At 53.1% G+C, this 18,243-nt stretch overlaps 1 protein-coding gene across 4 annotated transcripts in view; it reads left to right on the forward strand.

The window, feature by feature from the left end:
* The first annotated feature begins 480 nt into the window (after positions 1-480).
* ZC3H18 (zinc finger CCCH-type containing 18) overlaps positions 481-18,243 on the forward strand; it is a 49,920-nt gene continuing 32,157 nt past the window's right edge. The window contains exons 1-4 of one of the 4 annotated variants that reach the window (XM_089903404.1): positions 481-658; positions 6,838-7,427; positions 15,027-15,111; positions 15,851-15,922. In XM_089903404.1, the coding sequence (XP_089759530.1) occupies positions 6,852-7,427; positions 15,027-15,111; positions 15,851-15,922 (733 nt within the window). In that variant the 5' untranslated portion in view covers positions 481-658; positions 6,838-6,851. The remainder of the gene's footprint in view (positions 659-6,837; positions 7,428-15,026; positions 15,112-15,850; positions 15,923-18,243) is intronic. The other 3 variants (XM_089903403.1, XM_022582938.3, XM_022582939.3) reach the window with 3 other exon arrangements.

The following is an 18,243-nucleotide window of genomic DNA, read 5'->3' on the forward strand; positions in this document are numbered from 1 at the left end:
AATGTTTAGTCTTTGACATTTAAACCCAGTTTCTCGAAAATGATTAATTTTGCGTTGCATTGATTATATTTAACAGAGAGGGAGCTATTTAGTCCCCGGGAAGAAGTTTAATATGTTTAAGGTTTGCTATTTAAACTCATTTCCCGGAAAGGATTAACTTTGGCTGGGACCTCTTCAGCCGGAACTTAGCAGGTAAATTCCGAGCCCCGAGGTCGCAGGACCCACCTCCGCGGGTCCGGTACCGCCAGCAGAGCGCACCGCCAGGTGCGAACCGGCGCTCGCCGGTCACGAGACCGCTCGGCTCGCGAGGCCCTCCCTGCGCCTAGGCGGGCGGGGCGCCGGCTCGGAGACCCGCCCCAGGGGCGGTGCCCCGGCCGCGCCTGCGCCGTGCTATCTCGGGCGGGGGCGGCCGCGCGGAGGCCGGAAGGAAGCGGACGGAGGGCGTGGCAAGCGAGGGAAGCCCGCCGGGCCGCAGACAACCGTCGCGGCCTGATGACGTCGCACAATGGCCGGCCCCCGCGGGTAGTGGAGCCCGTTTGTTCCGCCCGCGTCGCGTCTCAAGCCGGAGCCTGTGAGGAGCCGAAGGGCTGAGGGACCTCATCTCCGCGCCGCCCCGACACCTGCGAAGCCGTGGCCCCCTCTCTGCCCTTGCGCTGAGGTAAGTGGTGGCGATGGCGGGAGGCCGGGCCGGCGGGAGGAGGAGGCCGAGGCGGCCGGGCGGGGAGCGTGGCGGCGGCGCGGAGCCGAGGCCCGGGAGCCCCGCCGCCTCCGCCTCCGCCTCCGGGGAGCGCTCCAGGCTGCCTCCGGCCGAAGCGTGGCTCTCGGGCCCCGGGAAAGGGAAGCTGAGCTAGGCACGATCCCACGTTCCTTCCGGGCGAGCCGGCCTGGGGGTCCTGGACCCCCTCAGGTCGAGCGCCCGACAGCTGCTTCCGCTCTCTGCAGTGGGGTTGATCTCCCGAAGCTGTCATTTCTCTTCCGGGATATTCGCGTGGCATTGCTTTCCGCCCACAAGGATGGGGTGGGGGGGGCGGAAGGAGGCACACAGGTTCGCCCTCCGGATTGGGGATAGGCTCTTCCGGAGCTTTGAGCTCCCCGGAGCCTCCTGGAACTTGCTCCCTCGGCTTCCCGGAGGCACAGGTAGGACCTATTCGCTGTGTCCCAAGACGCGAGCCACTCTTTGGAATAAAATTCCTTGTGCCCCTTTGGTTAAGAGCCCAAAGGATGCCGGCTCATTGCTGGGAGAACCTAAGACTTAAAGACTTTCAGCCTTACTCCTGCTAAAACTTCAGTGTTACTGACTACTTCATGACAGCTGAGTTTGCCGGCTAGAGTGGTTGATCATCTTAAATGAGCTGTTCAGCTCTCTATCTGTGAGAGCAGGTCAGTTCTTCAGATCAATTTGGGGAGAATGGACGAAGGGGGCATTTAGAGACATAGCAGTGCTGTCATCTTTTCTCCTTTGATTCTCATCTCCTTCGTGTTGCCTGTGGAGTGGTCCTGTCCGAGAGCAGAGGTTGGGATTCTCAGGGTGAGCCTGGACCCAGGCTGATTCCCGCTTCCCAGGCAGGGGAGTCTTTGCCTGATGACTTTACAATCTGAGCACATGTGTGGAGCCCAGCCAGCTCTGGAAACCAATCAGGTGTGTCCCAGAGGCTGGAACTTGTCTCCGGTTCTGGGTGGGAAACGATCAAACGCTGAAGAGGTTTTTTCCTTTTCCACAGATCATCTCAAGGTGAGTGCTTCCTCCCTGAGGAGTCGTTTGATGTCAAGTTTAGTCAATTTGGGGATGGTGTCTATCACCAACCTTGACATCCTTCCTTTGGATGTTGTAAATCCATGAAGTTATGAGTCTGAATTTTAACCAGATGTACCAGAACTTGGGCATTCAGATAGGGACTGCTCTGTTAAAAATCATTATCCTGGAAGGTTAGGCTTGTATTTCATTGGTGCTCCTTTGCCAAAACCACTTTGGAACTGCTGTTTTGGTAGTAAATATACAAGCCGTAGTAAATATACAAGCCATAGGAGAAAAATCAGTCTCATTCAATAGTCACACCCCATGTTTGACCAAAACCCATCTTACCTGGCTTGGGAACTCACCTCACTTACCAGACCAGGCTCTGAACAGCTTCCTGCGGTTTGTCAAAGTGACCCACCGTGAGAGGGGGAAGACTTGGGGCCACTGAGAGTGCCAGGGGAGTGTTCTGCAGGTTCTAAAGGTTGCTGAGAAGGAAAAGCTCCCACCTGTTGTGTACCGTACCAGTGTCCTTGCAGTCAGGGCGCAGCCTTCCAGAATGACCGCTGGGAAACGAGGCAGCACCCACTCTGTCTCAGTTCTAGAATAGTCTTCTAAAAAGTAGGCAGTTACTTCAAGTTTCTTTCTGGCGTGCAACAGGTGGTTTATCAAGTAATGAGACTTTGTGATTTATTCAGGCAGCGTCTCTCAGTCCCCATCTGCCAGTGTAGTACGCTGGGGAGACACAGTGATGGACACTGTTATTCTGTTCTCCAGGCAAGTTCACTGTCTTGTGGGTCAAAGGACTAAAGAGTTCTAAACTTTGCCAAGAACGCTCGATGACGGGTGATTGTGTGAGAAGAAAAGACTGAGTAAGAATAGTGAGCCTGGGGGTCGTGAAGACGTGCAGACGACCCTCCATTTCACTGTGTGCATTTAATAGACCACATGGTTTTCTTGGCTCCTGACACAGAGCACGTGCTCAGATATTGGCCAAATTGAATTAATCTCAAAACAGGACACTGACGCCCAGAGAGCCAGTTAACTCGCCCAGAGCGGGGCCCGGAACACACACCGTCTTCTGACCCCCGGGGACACACCCCTTCTGTGCAGCGGGGTGTGACTCAGGGTGCTTCTGATAAGCGGGAAGATTCTTTGGCATGTTTTCCTCTGCAAGCTGTTCACCTGTGTGTAGCCTCAGATTGGAAAATCCCAGGAGGTTCCACAGGGAAAGAAGAGATGGGACCCCTTTGCTCAGGAGATTGTCAGAGCCTGCTAAGGGTGACTGTGTGTCCCAGTATGCCTAGGACAGCCAGGCTCATGCCTGCTGTAATGGTTAACAGTGCCCCCTTTCAGTCTCAAACACGCCCCCAAGTTCAGACAATAAGTTATATGGTAGCTCTGCTACCAAGTGCCAGCCGTTTGCTGAGCTCGGAGAACCCAGGTGATTCTGAGCCCTTACACTCAGGCCCTTCATGGGGCCGGGGGCGGGGGGTCTCCCAACAGACTTTGCACACAGATAGTTGGGTATACAGTGTGGCGAGTTTGGGTATGTAGTAGAATAATGTACAGCATACTTAGGGCAGGAGTTCTCAGTGGGTGGACCTCAGGAGGTTTTGAACTCCGAAAGTGGGGGATAAATTGTGTATGTCCAGGTTTTTCTAGGGAGAGGAGCCATCCCCTTCCTCAGATTCTCAGAGCAATCCGTGCTGCCCAGAAGGCTGACAGCGCTAGTCCTCCCCGATAAGAACAGGTGCACACAGGGCCTTTCACTCTACCACCTTCTGGTCAGCACTGAAAACTGCCGGTGAGAGGAGGGGAGTTAGCTTTGTGCTTGGAAGGTTGAAGTGAATTCCATAATACAAACTTTGGGGGGCATGCAGGCTCTGCAAGTGCTTCTTTTTTACACACAGTACAGCAGCCTCAGGATTTTAATCGGAGGCAGCATTTCCTGTGGTGTCGGTGTAGAAGTGTGCACCTTTGTGAGGGCTTCTTTTATGAGATTCACCTTTAGTGTAAGTGCCTAAGGTTCAAGCTTTAGACACATTTAAAATAAATAAGTGGCTGGTGTCACAAGTTTGATTCCCGTATGCTCATCACTGTTCTTTAATAGTCTGTATGGATCATATAGTTACTTTCCGTCTCCGTGAAAATGGGTCTTTTTGGTTCTAGAAGGGCTAAGATAGCAACCTAGACGGATCAGCACAGACCTTTAGAAGGGAGAAAAGAACGACAGGCAAAAGGTACTGCTTTAGTAGAAGTCCCCGACTTATGTGAGGGCTCTGTTCCAAAAAAGAACGTGTAAAGTCAGTTAGAGCTCGGGTCCCATCTTCCTGCCAAAACAAGGGCGGTAGGTGGGGGTTAGTCCCTGGGCAGTTAGCGGGAGCTGGTTTCATGCATTGGGCCGGCGCCGGCACTGGGCACCTGCTCCGGCAGCAGCTCGGAGATGCAAGCCCCGATCGCGCCCGGTGGCCACGTGGCCTTGGTGTCCTTCTCTGTGAGCGGGGCCGCACTTGTTTGCAGGGTTGATGCGAGGAGCTGGGTCGAGTGCCTGGCGGAGTAGTGGTCTCTCAGCAGGTGGGGGACTTGATCTTATCGCGCACGTGGTCGTGCACAGGTGACTGTCCGGCGTGTGCTGGATGGCTGTTTCCTGAGCACCCAGGAGGCTGACCGCAGTCTGGTGGGGAGAGGGGTGTGGGTGTTGGAAGCCAACAGGCTGATCTCATTTAGGTGTCGCAGCCACTTCTGATGCTGTTTCCCCGTGTTTCAGATGAAGAAACTGGGGTCTGGCAAGTTTGCATAATTTGCCCAAGACCCTAAAGCTGGGAAGCAGCAGCGCCGGGATTCGGATTCTGATCAGAAGCCCACACTGTGTGCCCTGTTCCATGTGTCCCGGAAAGACATGGCCCACTTGCTTGAGCTCATATAGTTGGAGTTAGGCATTCTCTCTCCCATTTCTTACCCTAGGGTTTAAATCGAAGTTTGCCAGAATATAAGAGCAATTTGGTTGGACCTAATCATGACAGTGAAACCTTTTGGCACATGGGCCCCAAGAAGGGGCTGCTATCAAGTTACTAGTGAGGGAGCCTCTGTGCCATGAACAGGATAATATGTTGCAAAGCTAGAGTATCAGTTTTGTGGATTTTAAACTAGTGTAAGGGGACACTTAATTTTGATTACCAGTTGATTGATTTCAGAGGCGACTTGGTTCCCAAGGTTGCCATTAGCCTGTATGATGTGAGAATCAGAATTTGTCAGGTTTCCAGTAGGGATATGTCTGAGGCTCAGTGACCAGCTGCGGGTGACTGCCTGCCTACAGGGTCCCGGGTGCCAGCCTGAGCAGCTGGGGAATGAAAGTCCCTGCCCTTCTGTGGAGAGGTTTCGATATATACAATGTAATCAAAACTGTACAAGGGTAGGCATAGGACGTCATACACAAAGGAAAATCTCCAGTTTTTACTGATGTCATTAGCCAAGGAGCGGGGAGGCTGCCGGTTTGCCACTGGCCCCTGACTGGCTGCCCCAAGGCCCCCGCGCTCTGTCTGGAAGAGGTGCGGGTGCTGGGCCCTGTCCGCGGTCGCCTTCTTGCCTTGCGCGGTGCCCTGGGCTGCAGGGGTGATGTGTGTGGTGACAGGCTCTGCCCTGCACAGGGAAGCCAGGAAGCCGCGGGGCAGCAAAATGCACCATTTTAGGGCTAACTTTTAAATGATTCTTTCCAGTAGTCCTACCTCTGGATAGTGTGGTTAGAAGACTGAAAAGTGAATCATTTTCAAAGCCGTCTACTTTTAAGTGACTTTGAATGGATTGGTTGGTTTGTAAATTTCTTTTACTGCTAACCATTTTTTTTTATTTATAAAGTGATGAATTTTAAGTAACTTGTCCTCATGTTTGCTGAATTTTAACAATTTCCATTAACAGCAAAAAAACAAAACAAAACTGTTTTTAACTGTGGGTTCAGATACCAACTCTTGGTATGTGCACCTTTAAACATAGGTTCTCCTTTTGAAGGTATAAATTTAAAAGATACACTTTAAATTTTTAGTTACGTAAATGCATAAAATAATTTTATATAAAGTATGTAAATATACTTGTGCGTTTCCAGATCTCACTGAGGTACCAAGTAGCATGACTGGGGCATACGTTATTTTAAATAAAAAATTTTGAAGAATCAAGTGAACATTAAAGCCTTCACTGTTCCTGCTGTCTCACACCAGCTTCGTGGTTACTCACTACCCGTTGCATGGCGGATGGTAAATGTTTGCTTGTAGGCTGTTTGGTGTCGATTTCATGCACACACCGTCTCAACCCACCTTCTGCAACCTGCGTTTAGAACCAATGGAACAATGTCGTATCTTTGCACGTTGGGGTGGGAAAACCAGAAGATAGTCACTTTATAATTAAATCTAGTGAGTGAAAATAGAAATGAAATCTTCTAAAATGACACTGTTGGTCTTTTTATATAAGAAACTCCTTAAATATGTAAGATTTTCTGCCAGAGTTCTTTCCCACGACCTGCCTGTCCTGGAACAGTGGTTCTCGAGAATCACAGTGCACGAAGACCTTCCGGGCGGCCTTCACGGCCTGACCTGGAGAGACGTGCAGGAACGGGAGATGGCCCATGTCCTGGGGGCTCTCAAAGGCAGGCCGGGTTTCTGTTCCAGACCCTGCGGGGTGACTACTCCGGAAGAGGCCAGGCGCTGCCTTCACTGTTGCCACCTCCTTCCGAATGCACGTTTTCCTGAATTTCACAAGTAATTACTTTACGAACCCAAAAAGCTGTCGCTTGCAATGCCCGTCTTCTTGCCCACTGTCTGATAACCAGGCGGGGTGCCCCGTATGGAGGTGGGCACGCCGGCTCTCTCGCTACCCGGTGGCTCCAGACGTGAGGCTCCTGGCACACAGCTCCGCGCGCTCGGCCCGGCCCCGCAGAGGCCTGGGGTGCGGTGCCGGTGGTCTGCGGCCTGGGGTCTGGGATGTGGAGGAGCCGGGCGGGGCTGAGCCCTCCTGCAGGCCGGAGGCAAGCATGGGGCCCAGCAGACAGGCGCGAGATTGACTGGCCCCTTTGCTGGATGCTGTGAGCGTGTGTTCTCTTTGTTTTGCAGAACCGTGGGTACCGATGGATGTGGCCGAGAGCCCTGACCGGGACCCTCGCTCTCCAGAGGATGAAGAAGAGGAGCAGCAGGGGCTCTCGGACGATGACATCCTGAGGGAAAGTGGGTCTGAGCAGGATCTGGATGGAGCGGGGGGGAGGGCTTCCGACGCGGAGGACGAGGAGAACGTCGCCCCGGGACTGAGTCAGGAGGAAGAGGAGAGCCGCTCCGACGAGGAGGACCGGGACTCTGAGGCTCCGGAGCTGAGCGGGGGCCCGGCCAGCCCCCCGCGGGCCGAGGGGGACCGGGGGGAGGAAGACCGCACCAGCGACCTGAGGGACGAGGCCTCGTCGGTCACCAGGGACCTGGACGAGCACGAGTTAGACTACGACGAGGAGGTCCCCGAGGAGCCTGCCCCCGCCACGCACGAGGACGACACCGAGAAGGCCGGGCCTGAGGATGACGAGGAGAGGGGAGAAGGGGCTCCCGGGGAGGACGGGAAGGCGGGCGTCCACGGCGTGGAGGACAGGGAGCCCGTGGAGGCCGCCAAGGAGAAAAGAAAAGAGGATGACGACGGAGAGATCGACGACGGAGAGATCGACGTGAGTATGCCCAGCGGAGCCGCCGGCAGCGCCCCCGGAGGAGGGGGACAGGAGGCGTGTGCTGGGAGCCATCGCCGTGGTGATGAGGGAGCGCTGAAATCAGGGGATGTGGGCTACAGTCAGAAAACTGTCTTCCATTCGGTAGCTGGCAGAAGTCCCGTGGACCCTCACTCATCTGGTGCTGTTGGTTGGATTGCGTTAAAATTCTAGATTTTTTTTTTTTAAACAAGCGGTAATTTTCTGCCTTTTTCTTTGCTGTCTGTAAGTAATATTTGAGTTAGTATTCAACTAGAACCATTGTGGATTTCAGTTCCTGTTAGGTTCTTTTATTTATATATATAAATTTATTTATTTTGGCTGCACTGGGTCTTCGTTGCTGCACGCGGGCTTTCTCTAGTTGCGACGAGCGGGGACTACTCTTGTTGCAGTGCACGGGCTTCTCATTCCCTGGCTCTCTTGTTGCGGAGCATGGGCTCTAGGTGTGCGGGCTCAGTAGTTGCGGCAAGTGGCCGTGCATGGGCTTCTCATTGTGGTGGCTTCTCTTGCTGTGGAGCACGGGCTCTAGGCCTGTGGGCTTCAGTAGTTGTGGCACGTGGGCTCAGTAGTTGTGGCTCGCGGGCTCCAGAGCGCAGGCTCAGTAGTTGTGGTGCGTGGGCTTAGTTGCTCCACGACATGTGGGATCTTCCCGGACCAGGGATCGAACCCGTGTCCCCTGCATTGGCAGGTGGATTCTTAACCACTGCGCCACCAGGGAGGTCCCCTGTTAGGTTCTTGAGCCTGAAAAAACTTCCTTCCAGCCTTCTCTATTACTTTAGGCATTTTTATCTTTGCCCTTCTTCTCTGCTGAGGGTCACAGCTAGGCCAAGCTTCTTTGGGAGTGTCCCTAAAAAGACCCTCAGGACTGGATAAAATGGGGTTGTGTGTCAGAACGCTTTGGCTTTTGACCAAGCCATCACATTGTTATAACTTATTTAAATTAATCTGGCCTTCAGATTAAGGACAAGGTACCCAGTAATAATCATCTTAGTTGTGCGCAGGTTGGGTTTTTATGACAGATGATTCTGTTGAAAGAATTTCTGTCACGATCTTTTAAGAAGTTGAGTCTGTGGGGGGAAGAGCCTGAAGTCCTGCTGAGAAATGCTTTTACTAAAAGGGGTTGAGAGAGGGACGGAGCAGATTGACAAGATCTGGGGCTTTTAATATCCCGGAAAGGAGATTCTGCTCACTGGAGAGTCGCTGTGGCGAGAGGTGCGAGGAGCGCCTCGGAACCGCTCTGGGTCACCGAGAGAGAAGGGGGCTGGTCAAGTGCATAGCCCCGGCTCGCCGGAAGTGCCAGGCTCCTGCGACAGCTGGTATGGACGCTGCGTCGCCGTGGCCGTGCTTCTCAAACTCTGGTTCACGAGAGCAGAACCTTGTGGGGCGTTCCAAGATCGTGTATGTAGTTACAAGCTTAGAATTTTAGACCTTTTATCTTCTCACAACTAAGTGTAGGAGATGGTCTCCTAAATTAGCAGCCGTCACTTATTAATACTGTATTCACTTAGAAGGGTATTGTCGGGACATCATCTATGAACACTCTTAGGTTTCGCCAGCTGTTCTTCCCTCCCATCTGGAAGGTTCACCTTGACCACAGGGTTACCAGAGGAAAAGGAGGTGCCGTGAGACTCCAGGTAATCAGCTTGGACGACATTTTGGGCAGAAGATGAAATCATTGGTTGAGGTTGCCCATGAGTTTGGTTTTTCAGTTTACAAAGAGGAAAGCCACGTCTGCACCCTGCCACCAAGGATTGAGGGGCTCCTGATGACTGGGGTGCCGTGGCCGGTGTTCTGGGCAGTCTGTTTCCCATTAAGAAAGGACCAGTTGCAAGCTCTTCTTGCTTCAACTGTTGAATAAGCTGTATGGGAAAATTCATCTACCTTCCTGCCTTTCCATGATCATATGTGGACAGGTAGGTGTCTCCCTGCAGGTCCCGGGGGGCCTTGCCGTCATCGCACCCCCGGGCTTTCCTGCCGCACTTAGGTGTGGTGGCGTGGGACATTGGGTTGACTGAGCTGGCCCGGGAAAGCACCCATCGTCTGGAGGTTTGCTGGTTTCCCCCAGAAACAGCAGGTGAAATAGAAATCCAGTTTGACTTTCTTGCCCACTTGATCCTAGATGGTTGCTTGGTTTGGCTTGTGCCTGCCTGGCACCTCTCGCAAGGGCCTCACAGCCCTACTGGACCCACAGGCTCCTGGAAACAGAGCACAGCTTCGTTCAGCCACGGGGTGGCACTGCCCTTCCCACACACAGCCCCACGGACCCTGCAGTGTGTCAGGCTCATTGTAACACGCTGGGGGTGTAACTGGGAAGGGCAGAGCCCATCACCCCCCAGGGATAGGCAGGCCTAGACGGGAGTGGGCACTATGAATGGAGACTTGGGCCCTCATGGGAGCGCACCTGCGTTCCAGGCTCCTCCCCATCCTTTAACCATTGGCTTCCTCCCACGTCTGCTCCTTTCTGCAGGCTCTGCCTCCTGCCCCCGACTCTGTTACATCTGGCTCGGTGCCTCTGCTGGGCTTCCACAGTGTGAACTGACTGGGTCCTTAGTGTGTTTGTTTCTCTTGCTCTTCCGTGCCCACACCTCCAAGGACACAAGTTCCCTAAGTCTGGGACCTGCGTGGCTTTGCCCCTCTGTTCCCAGGACCTGGCACTTTGGAGACAGCCAGTAACTGCCCTCTCAGCAGACGGGCGAACTCCAGCTGCTTTGGGGCGCATTGAAGTCGAGTGCCGTTGAGGTGGGGGTGGCAGTGGGTGGAAGGTGTACACCGGAGAGCCATTCGCATAAAGAGGCAGTTCAGGCACTGCGTGTGGGTGACCAGCACCCGCACTGCCCGCTGTTGGAAGAACCCAGTGTAGACACACATTAGCTCGTATTGAAAAACTACTGCTGCTTCGCTTCTGCTCTCTCCATCCCAGTTCCCGTCCGTCCTTCGTCGTCAGAATCTCGGCTAGAGAGTTCGCCCCACGTTCCCGCAAGCACACACTCCTGTATCTTTCTCTCTCGAGATGGACAGGGAGCCAGAGGTGTGCACTTGGGTCCATGAGCAGCCTACTTCTGACAGGACTTTGGCCTGGTCCCCTTCAGTTTAAATCCGTGCCAAGTAGCCTCTGGTCCAAGTGGAAAGTATCCATCCCAGGGGGCCTTTTCCCCATTGCTTTCAAGCACATTTTTGGTATCAGAAGTGAACTACCTGGATGTTATTATGCAGAAGAAAAGGGCAGTTTGGCTCACACCTCAAAAGTGTGTTCACTGAGGCCCCTGAGCTTTTCCACGTCTGGCAGGGGTCTTGCAGCCCCGCTGACTCTTTGAAGAGGCTCACCATTTCCAGGGCCCCTCCTGCACTTCGCTGCCCGTCTCCCCTCAGCATCCAGGCCTGGAATAGCTGGGAACGGCCAGCTGAGTGGAAGCGTCTCAAGGGCCCTGTGATTTATCCCCCTTTTAACTGAGAAGCACTTTTCTTTCCTGTTGGGGTACACTGTCCCTCTTTTTTCCCTTGTAGATTTTGGGTCACTGGGACAGGTGAATTGATTTGGGGGGGAGTCACCCCCACCCTCCCCAGCTTTCCTGCTCTGTTAGTGGTTTCCTTGATAGTGACATCAATTTGTACAATAAACCTTTGACATTCTTTTGTCTGAACCACGTAGTTTATAACTCAGGCCTTGAATTACTTTTATATGTTTTGGTGTGCTACCTTCAGATACAAATGCCTTTCTGGAAGTGCCACTCCCTGCTGCAGTGGGGATGGGATTTTGCAAACAGGATCGTGGGCCAACTATTTACAGCACCCGGTTTATTTGTGGGGGGGGGGCCGAGGGTCCCCGACAACCGACAGCTGAAGCGCGGGTGAGTTCGACTTCGTCAGCGGTCTCACCTGTGCAGGAAGCCACGCTTAGGACAGGCACACAGAGCACGCGGCCGTGTGAGGCCTGCCTGGCTCACTCCCGCAGCCCTGCTGAGTTCTGCACACAGACCCCTTCCTTCGTGGCTCTGTGATTCACCTTGACAGACTCAGGGCCTTCCATCTTTGGTCCATCCTTTGCCTCCTCCGCTTATGGACTTGGTCCTCTTTTTTATATCTCTCTTGTCATCTGGCTGACAGAACTTCAGCCACCTGGAGTGTGCCCTTCCTCCTTTCGTCAGTGACTGTCACACTGAGGGTGCGCGCTCAGAGATGGGGCGGGGTGGGCGCGCCCCGAGTGGACGGGCCACATGACTCCTTGGGCCCAGCCACAGACAGATATACTTGGAGGCGTTTTCTTTGCAGGCGGTCTTTTGTCTTTTCTCCTGTTCACATCTGCCTGCTCCTTTCGCGTCTGGACACACAGTATCTTCTGCCAAAGGGCTTCCAGGCAGGTGAGCCCTCGGGCTTAGGGATTTGGGGATGTCCACAGCACTGTCCCCTGGTGGGAGCCGGGGAAGCAGCCATGGCGGCCTGGCCACAAGGGACTAAGTAAGGCCTGCCGCCTCCCTCGGGGCGGTTGAGGGGCCCGGGCCACCGTCCCTGCTCAGCGGAGCAGCCCAGAGCTCTGGGGTGGGAGAGCTCTCCTTCTGCCAGCTCACCTGGCCAGAGCCCATGGAGGCCGTTTGTGGCTTTGTATTTACCGCCTGTGAGCTGGTCCCCTCACAGGAGGATGACTGTCCGTCCCAGGCGCCGCTCCACCCACCCGATCGCCTTTCTGAGGCCAGAACATGACCTCTGGCCCCAAAGGGTGTGAATGCGGGATTATAGACCCGAATTGCTACCCCACTTCACAGGTGCAGAATTGAGGGCTCGGGGAGCCCCTGGTTGGCCCGGAGGGTGCCTGGGCCTCTGCTCCAGGGCACGTGCCACATCTTGCTTCCTTACCTGCCGAGACTGCGGAGCTGATGGGTGGGAAATGACTTCTTTTTGTTATTTAGGTCATATACAGGCTTTGTGGTTTTGTTCTCATTTTAAGGAAAATAAAAACCTGCACAAAGGAGAAAGTGAAAGTCGCCCACGCTCCCCTCACTCAGCGTTTTGACATGTTGCCCCTGAGGGATTTTTCTATCACGATGATACTCGCGCCCCGGGTGGGAGCTCTGGGTGCTCGGAAGGTCAGTGGCGGAGAGCACGGCTGCGGCGGAGGGCCGTGTCCGTGGTCATGGTGGCAGGTGTGATCCACGCTGCCCTGTGCCCCATGCCCTGTGCACACTCACCCCAAGGACACGCTGCCGTGGTTCTCCTAGATTTGTAAACTGTGGAGGGCCTGGCACTCACCCCCTGAGTGAGTTGTTGGTGCCGTTTTAGCTGTTTATACCCGCCAGTTTGCTTCTTGCTGGACCTCTGCTCTCTGCTGGCTCCGGGATCAGGGGCTGCCCGTCACAATTCCCACCTGACAGGTACAGCCACGACCTGACAGGACGGCCGTCCAGCCGCTGAGCGCTGGGAGTCTGGCTTCAGAGACCTCCTTCTTGAGCCGTAATTGCGGGAAACTCTTTATAAGATTTAAGAACTCCTTTTGTTTGTCCAGCACTTGAAAGGCCATTGTACTAAATGAGTGGCTAGTTGGCATTTGCGGGTGTTCGATTGCTGAGTGATTTGTTGATGTTTTCGTCTGCTTGGCGTCTGAGAAGCCGCAGAGGGCTCCCTCGTGGCTCGTGGTTCAGGTGAGCGCTCCCCGTCTGAGCGAGGGAGCTGGCTCCTCCTTGCTCTTGTGCATGTTGAGAGTGACATCTTTGCAGAGGCGCCTCTTTAACCCGATCTAGTGCACTGACTGAATCTTGATTTCTGAAAAGCAGTCACTCTGTACTCACCATTTCAACTCCTGTGCATTGATTTCCAAACGAAGCAGAAGATTTGAATGAGTTCTGACCTCTCAAAAGAGTTTTGTTTTTCTAATGAGAACAAACAGAACCTGCCTCAACTTAGATGTGAGCTCCTGTGTAATAGATAATAGCACACTGCGGTTATGCCAGGAGGGAAGTAGTGAAAGGAAAGCACGGCTGGGAGACCAGAAGGGCGGGGGCTTCTGCCAGATAGCATAAAATCAGCACATTTTCCTCAAGCTGAAATCATTTTCGGGGTCGGGAAAATGGGGAGGTGTTGTTCACAGGGTACAGGTTTTCAGTTATAAGATGAATAAATTCTCGGGACCTTTAAAAAAAAACCTTGAATAACTTATTTAATCTTTCTCTCTAAAAGAGATTCTGTTGACTCTCTCTTTTAAGGGCTATAACTCTGAGGCATCTGTTCTTTTTTGTTATAAAATGCCTTTTAATAACTTGGTATTTTTAAGGCAAAAATTATACAAATATTTAAGCTTTAAAATAAGTCATCATAAATCTAGGGTTTGCCTTCAGTATTTCTTCATTCGGTATCAATACTTGCTGTTTACTCTGAGCCTGACGCTGTGCTTGGAGCGGTGACTCGTGGTGAGCAGAAAGCAGGGTCCGGTTGGGCAGCCACGACGGCTGGGACCCGTGCTCCAGGGGCAGGGGGCTGTGGAACCGGTTGTGAAGGGAGATGGGGGGCCCTGAGGAAGGGGACTCGAGCTGCGATCTGGACGTGAGATGAGTTACATGCCGGGGAAGAGAGGCAAGAGTATGGTCAGGCCAGACTTGCAAAGGTCACGGCACTGTGGGGAGCATGTGGAAGGGTTCAGGAGTGTGGACACCCATCAGGAAGCAGTCCCCAGGCCAGGTGGGACTGGGCAGTAGTTTGGACGAGAGTGGCGCTGCAGGAGATGGGGAGAGAAAGGTCCAGGTGACTCCCAGACCTCTGCCCTGCTTGTGATCCCTTGCTTTGACCACATGAGGGCGCTCTGGAATGGGCTGGGACCCCGGGGGGCGGGGTGGGGGGCAGTGAGGAGCTCCATCTTGGACTTACCTACTTAACTATGTTAGCAGGGCGCTGGATACCCGCCCAAGCTGGAGGCGGTCCCGGAGTGGGGTCTCAGGGGCACAGGTGGGGACTGAGGAGGGTGCAGAGCAGTGGTCCAAGTCGAGGCTGCTCTTTGGAATCCCTGGCGGAGAGACCCACCCGGGCTGTGGTCTTTAAACCCTCCTGCATTATTCTAAAGGCAAGGTTAGGATCTCTGGACCAAGAACCAGAAGAGAAGGGCCCAGGTCTAAGCTAAAGGTGGATACGCTCGCTGGCCTGAGTCGCCTAAATTCCCTCCTCCTTGCCCCCAGACTTTTAAATTAGAGAAAGTGTCTTATTTAAAGGACATAAATTTTGTTTAAATGTAAAAAATCTTAAAAACCCGAAGTGTAGCCATTTCCTGCCCAGAATTGCTATTAAGAGAAACATGATGCCCCCCCGCTTTTCATCATGCGTCGCGCGCTTCACAGAATGTTGTTTGTCTTGTGTGATGCTGCACTTTTGTGGGTAAGCTTTGAGAGACCCCCATTCTGTGGATGAGGAGCCTAAGGTTTGGAAAATGTACGTGAACTTGGCCACGTGAGTGGCCAGGACCTGAGTCTTGTGACAGTACCTTTTCTGGTTTAGTGAAGGCCGTGCGTGCTGGTAGATGCCCCTCCTGCCTCTTCCCCTCATGAAGACAAGTCTCTCTTCAAGTCACGTTGTCCTCTGTTTCAGGATGATGACCTGGAGGAGGGTGAAGTGAAGGACCCCAGTGACAGGAAGGTGAGGCCTCGTCCCACCTGCCGATTCTTCATGAAAGGTAACTGTCTGAGTGAGGGGCCTTTGTGCGGCCCGCTTGTGTGGCCTCGGCTTTTCCTGGGACTGCGGTGGTGGTTCAGCCCTGGGCCTGTGCAGGGCAGTTCTCAGGGCTGGCAGTTCTCAGGCTGGCAGTTCTCAGGGCTCACTGTGGTGGCAGTGGCAGTGCATCGATGTCAGCTGTGGGCCTTTCCTGGTCACTCTAATGCCTCTCTCGGAGGGGAGCCAGCCTGCTCGTTTCACCCTGGAATGCCAGGCCCACCTGCCTAGCGCAGACCTGTATCTTCACTGTAGACAATATTAACTCTTTTTCTAAGTGGTCCTTCTTATAAGGCCAAATGCCCCAGCCACCAATTGTGACATTTTCCCCCCTCTGTAAGGGGAGTTGCCACTTTCTGCAAGGTGTCTCAGAGGCATATCTTTCATTTGGAATGGACTTCTAAATAGAGAGGGTCAGCCTCTGAAGGCAGCAAGGCCCCTCCCTCCTGAAAAGTGGACGGAGTGAGTCAAGTAGCTGTGACAGTGGCAGTGTGGCAAGGCTGGTGAGCAGTGGGCCCTCAAGCCCGGGAAGACATGTGTCACGGCACCGTCTGGTGTGCCTCTGATTGCACGTTTCCCTCGCACGGCAGGAAGGTGTTCTTCTCCTGCCCTGGGTTTTGCGCTGACCCTAGATGCCTCGCACGGTGACCCAGCCCACCCATGCAGCCTAACGTTCACAAGAGCTTCCTGTACTTCTTTTCCAGATGTTGTGACACCATTGTCCACTCCTCCTTCACCAATATCAAATTCCATACCATTCAGAGGCCAGGTTAAAGGTACAAAATATACCATATTCATCTCTTTGGTACCTCACAGTCCCCCTGCCCCGGAGGCCAGACTCCTTTCTCCTGGATCCAGAATACTGCTGTGAAGCCAGGGGACGGGGGAGACTCTGAGGGCAGAGAGCGGCCGTGACAAGGCCCACGGGAGCTGCGTGCTGCCTGCACGGGGGGTGGGGGCATGGGGGCGGTGGAGCCCCGTCCTGCGAGTGGCCTCGAACAATCCTGTCCCTTGTCTCGAGGTGACCCAAGGATGCGGGTGCACTGGAATGCTCGGGACCCCGGTCAGCGCGTGCTGGGGCCGTGTCCTCTTGGCCGTGCTCATTCTGTGCTGCTGGTTTCTGCCGAGTGGGGGAGTCCGGCTCGTCTGAGCTAGACGGCCACGCGATGGCCCCGTGCGCTGTGCCCTGGAACGGGAGCGTGGCCGCCCTCGGGGTGCACACACGTGTGCAGCACCTTGCAGAGAGTAAATTGTTACAGGTCTTGAAAGACTTTGGTATTTTAAGTGTCATTATTTCAGAAAATTTAAACTTAAGACGAAGACTTCTTTTTCATAATGACGTCAGCCCATCTCTGGAATTTCTGGAGTCAAATGATGGAGACAAACACGCATGCATACACATATATGTACTGCAGTCATTTCCAGTTAGCACTGTCCACAAACCGTGTGGTTCAGAAATCTGGCCATCGGTCAAGACCAGCCGGAGGCCCCCGTGGCAGCAAGGGCAGGAGGCAGCAGCATCCACTGTTGAGGCCACAGAGGCTCTGGTCCAGGTGCTTGGGGTCCCACTGCTGAAGTACTTCCCAGAATTTAGCCCCAGAAGCGCACACACCATGAAGCGAAGTTGGTGGTGGTACTGCAGGTCAGCATCACCGGGAGGTGCCTGGACAGGCGAGGACAGGGTGCCCTCTCCAGGGACGTCGGCGGGGGTCACATCACAGTAGGAGGGGAGGCGCCTCCAGGTCACGCCGAGCGCCCAGTTGGGGTTTCGGGGAGTGGGTCAGGCATTTCGCAGTGGGAAAATCTGAAGCTAGTGGTAAGTGGCCTTTTCTGCAGTTTAATTGGGCCTGTTCTGTAACTTGTTTCAGGAATGTATTTTTTTAATATTTAGCCACCTTTCCCCCATACTGTTTGTTTATTCTACAGAATAATGCGATAGAGTACATAAGGAAATGGGTGTTCTGGAACATATCCTGCTTTTTCTTAGTTATGAGAAAGGTTTTGGATGTAAATGTTTTTGCTTACCTGCAGTTTGTAAGATTGGTGTTGAATTGAGATGAATGTGTTTCAGTTCTCTCCAGTAGCAAGAGAGTCACTTTAAAAATAAAATGAAGTTTTTCGTGTTTGGGGAGGATGTGGGGAAATGGAACCGCATATCCAGCTGGTGGGAACGTGAACCGGTGTGGCTGCCCTGGGCACAGCCTGCTCAGTGTGATGGGCGGAGCTGCTCTCTGAGCCGGCCACTCCCCTCCTGGTGTCTATCCAGGAGAAATGAAGGCGTAAGCCACGCAAAGACTCGTACTAGCAGCATAGACAAAACAGCTACGTGACTATGTGGAAACAACCCCAGTGTCCATCAGCTCATGAACGGATAAACAAAATGTGGTCCATCCTGATACTACAACGCGGTTGAACCTTGAGGCCACTGCCAAGTAAAAGAAGCCGGTCACGAAAGGCCCCGTATTGTACAGTTCCACTTACAGGAACTGTCCAGAGTGGGCAGATCCATAGAGACTGAAAGTAGGTTAGTTATTGTCTAGGCCAGAGAGGGATGGGTAGCCATTGGGTACAGGGTATCCTTTTGGGGGATGGAATGTTCTAGAATTAGGTAGTGGCAATGGTTGCACAACTTTGTGAATGTACTAAAACCCACTGAATTGTGCACTTTAAATGGGGGTATTTTATGGTATGTAAATTATATCTTTGAAAATGCTTTTTAAAAAATGTTTGTCAGTTGTATTTCTGTTGTTATTGTGATCTGCAGGTTTATTGTTAAATTGCCCAAATGGACACGTTGATATTTGTGACCATTGACAACAAAATGTACTTAGGAATACAAACTGAAACGTTTTAAAACACCAATACTTTGTTTATGGTGTATTTTTACCTGTCTTATATTTAGGTTGAGTCATCAAGACATGAAGTTCTATCCACAAAGGCATAAATAGCATTTTCTTTAAACAGTCTTCTGCTTTGGGTCTCTCATTACCTAGCTGTCAGTAGCACCCAGCCCGTTCTGTGGGCCAGGCCTCCTGTATCCTCTCCTTCCTGCTCTCTTTTTCTCTCCCTCCCTCTTTCTTTCCCTTTTTTAAATTGT

The sequence above is a fragment of the Delphinapterus leucas genome, chromosome 20, assembly GCF_059928025.1.
Source record: "Delphinapterus leucas isolate spDelLeu-1000000601 "Yukka" chromosome 20, BTC_Dleu_Yukka2, whole genome shotgun sequence".
Classification (NCBI taxonomy): domain Eukaryota; kingdom Metazoa; phylum Chordata; class Mammalia; order Artiodactyla; family Monodontidae; genus Delphinapterus; species Delphinapterus leucas.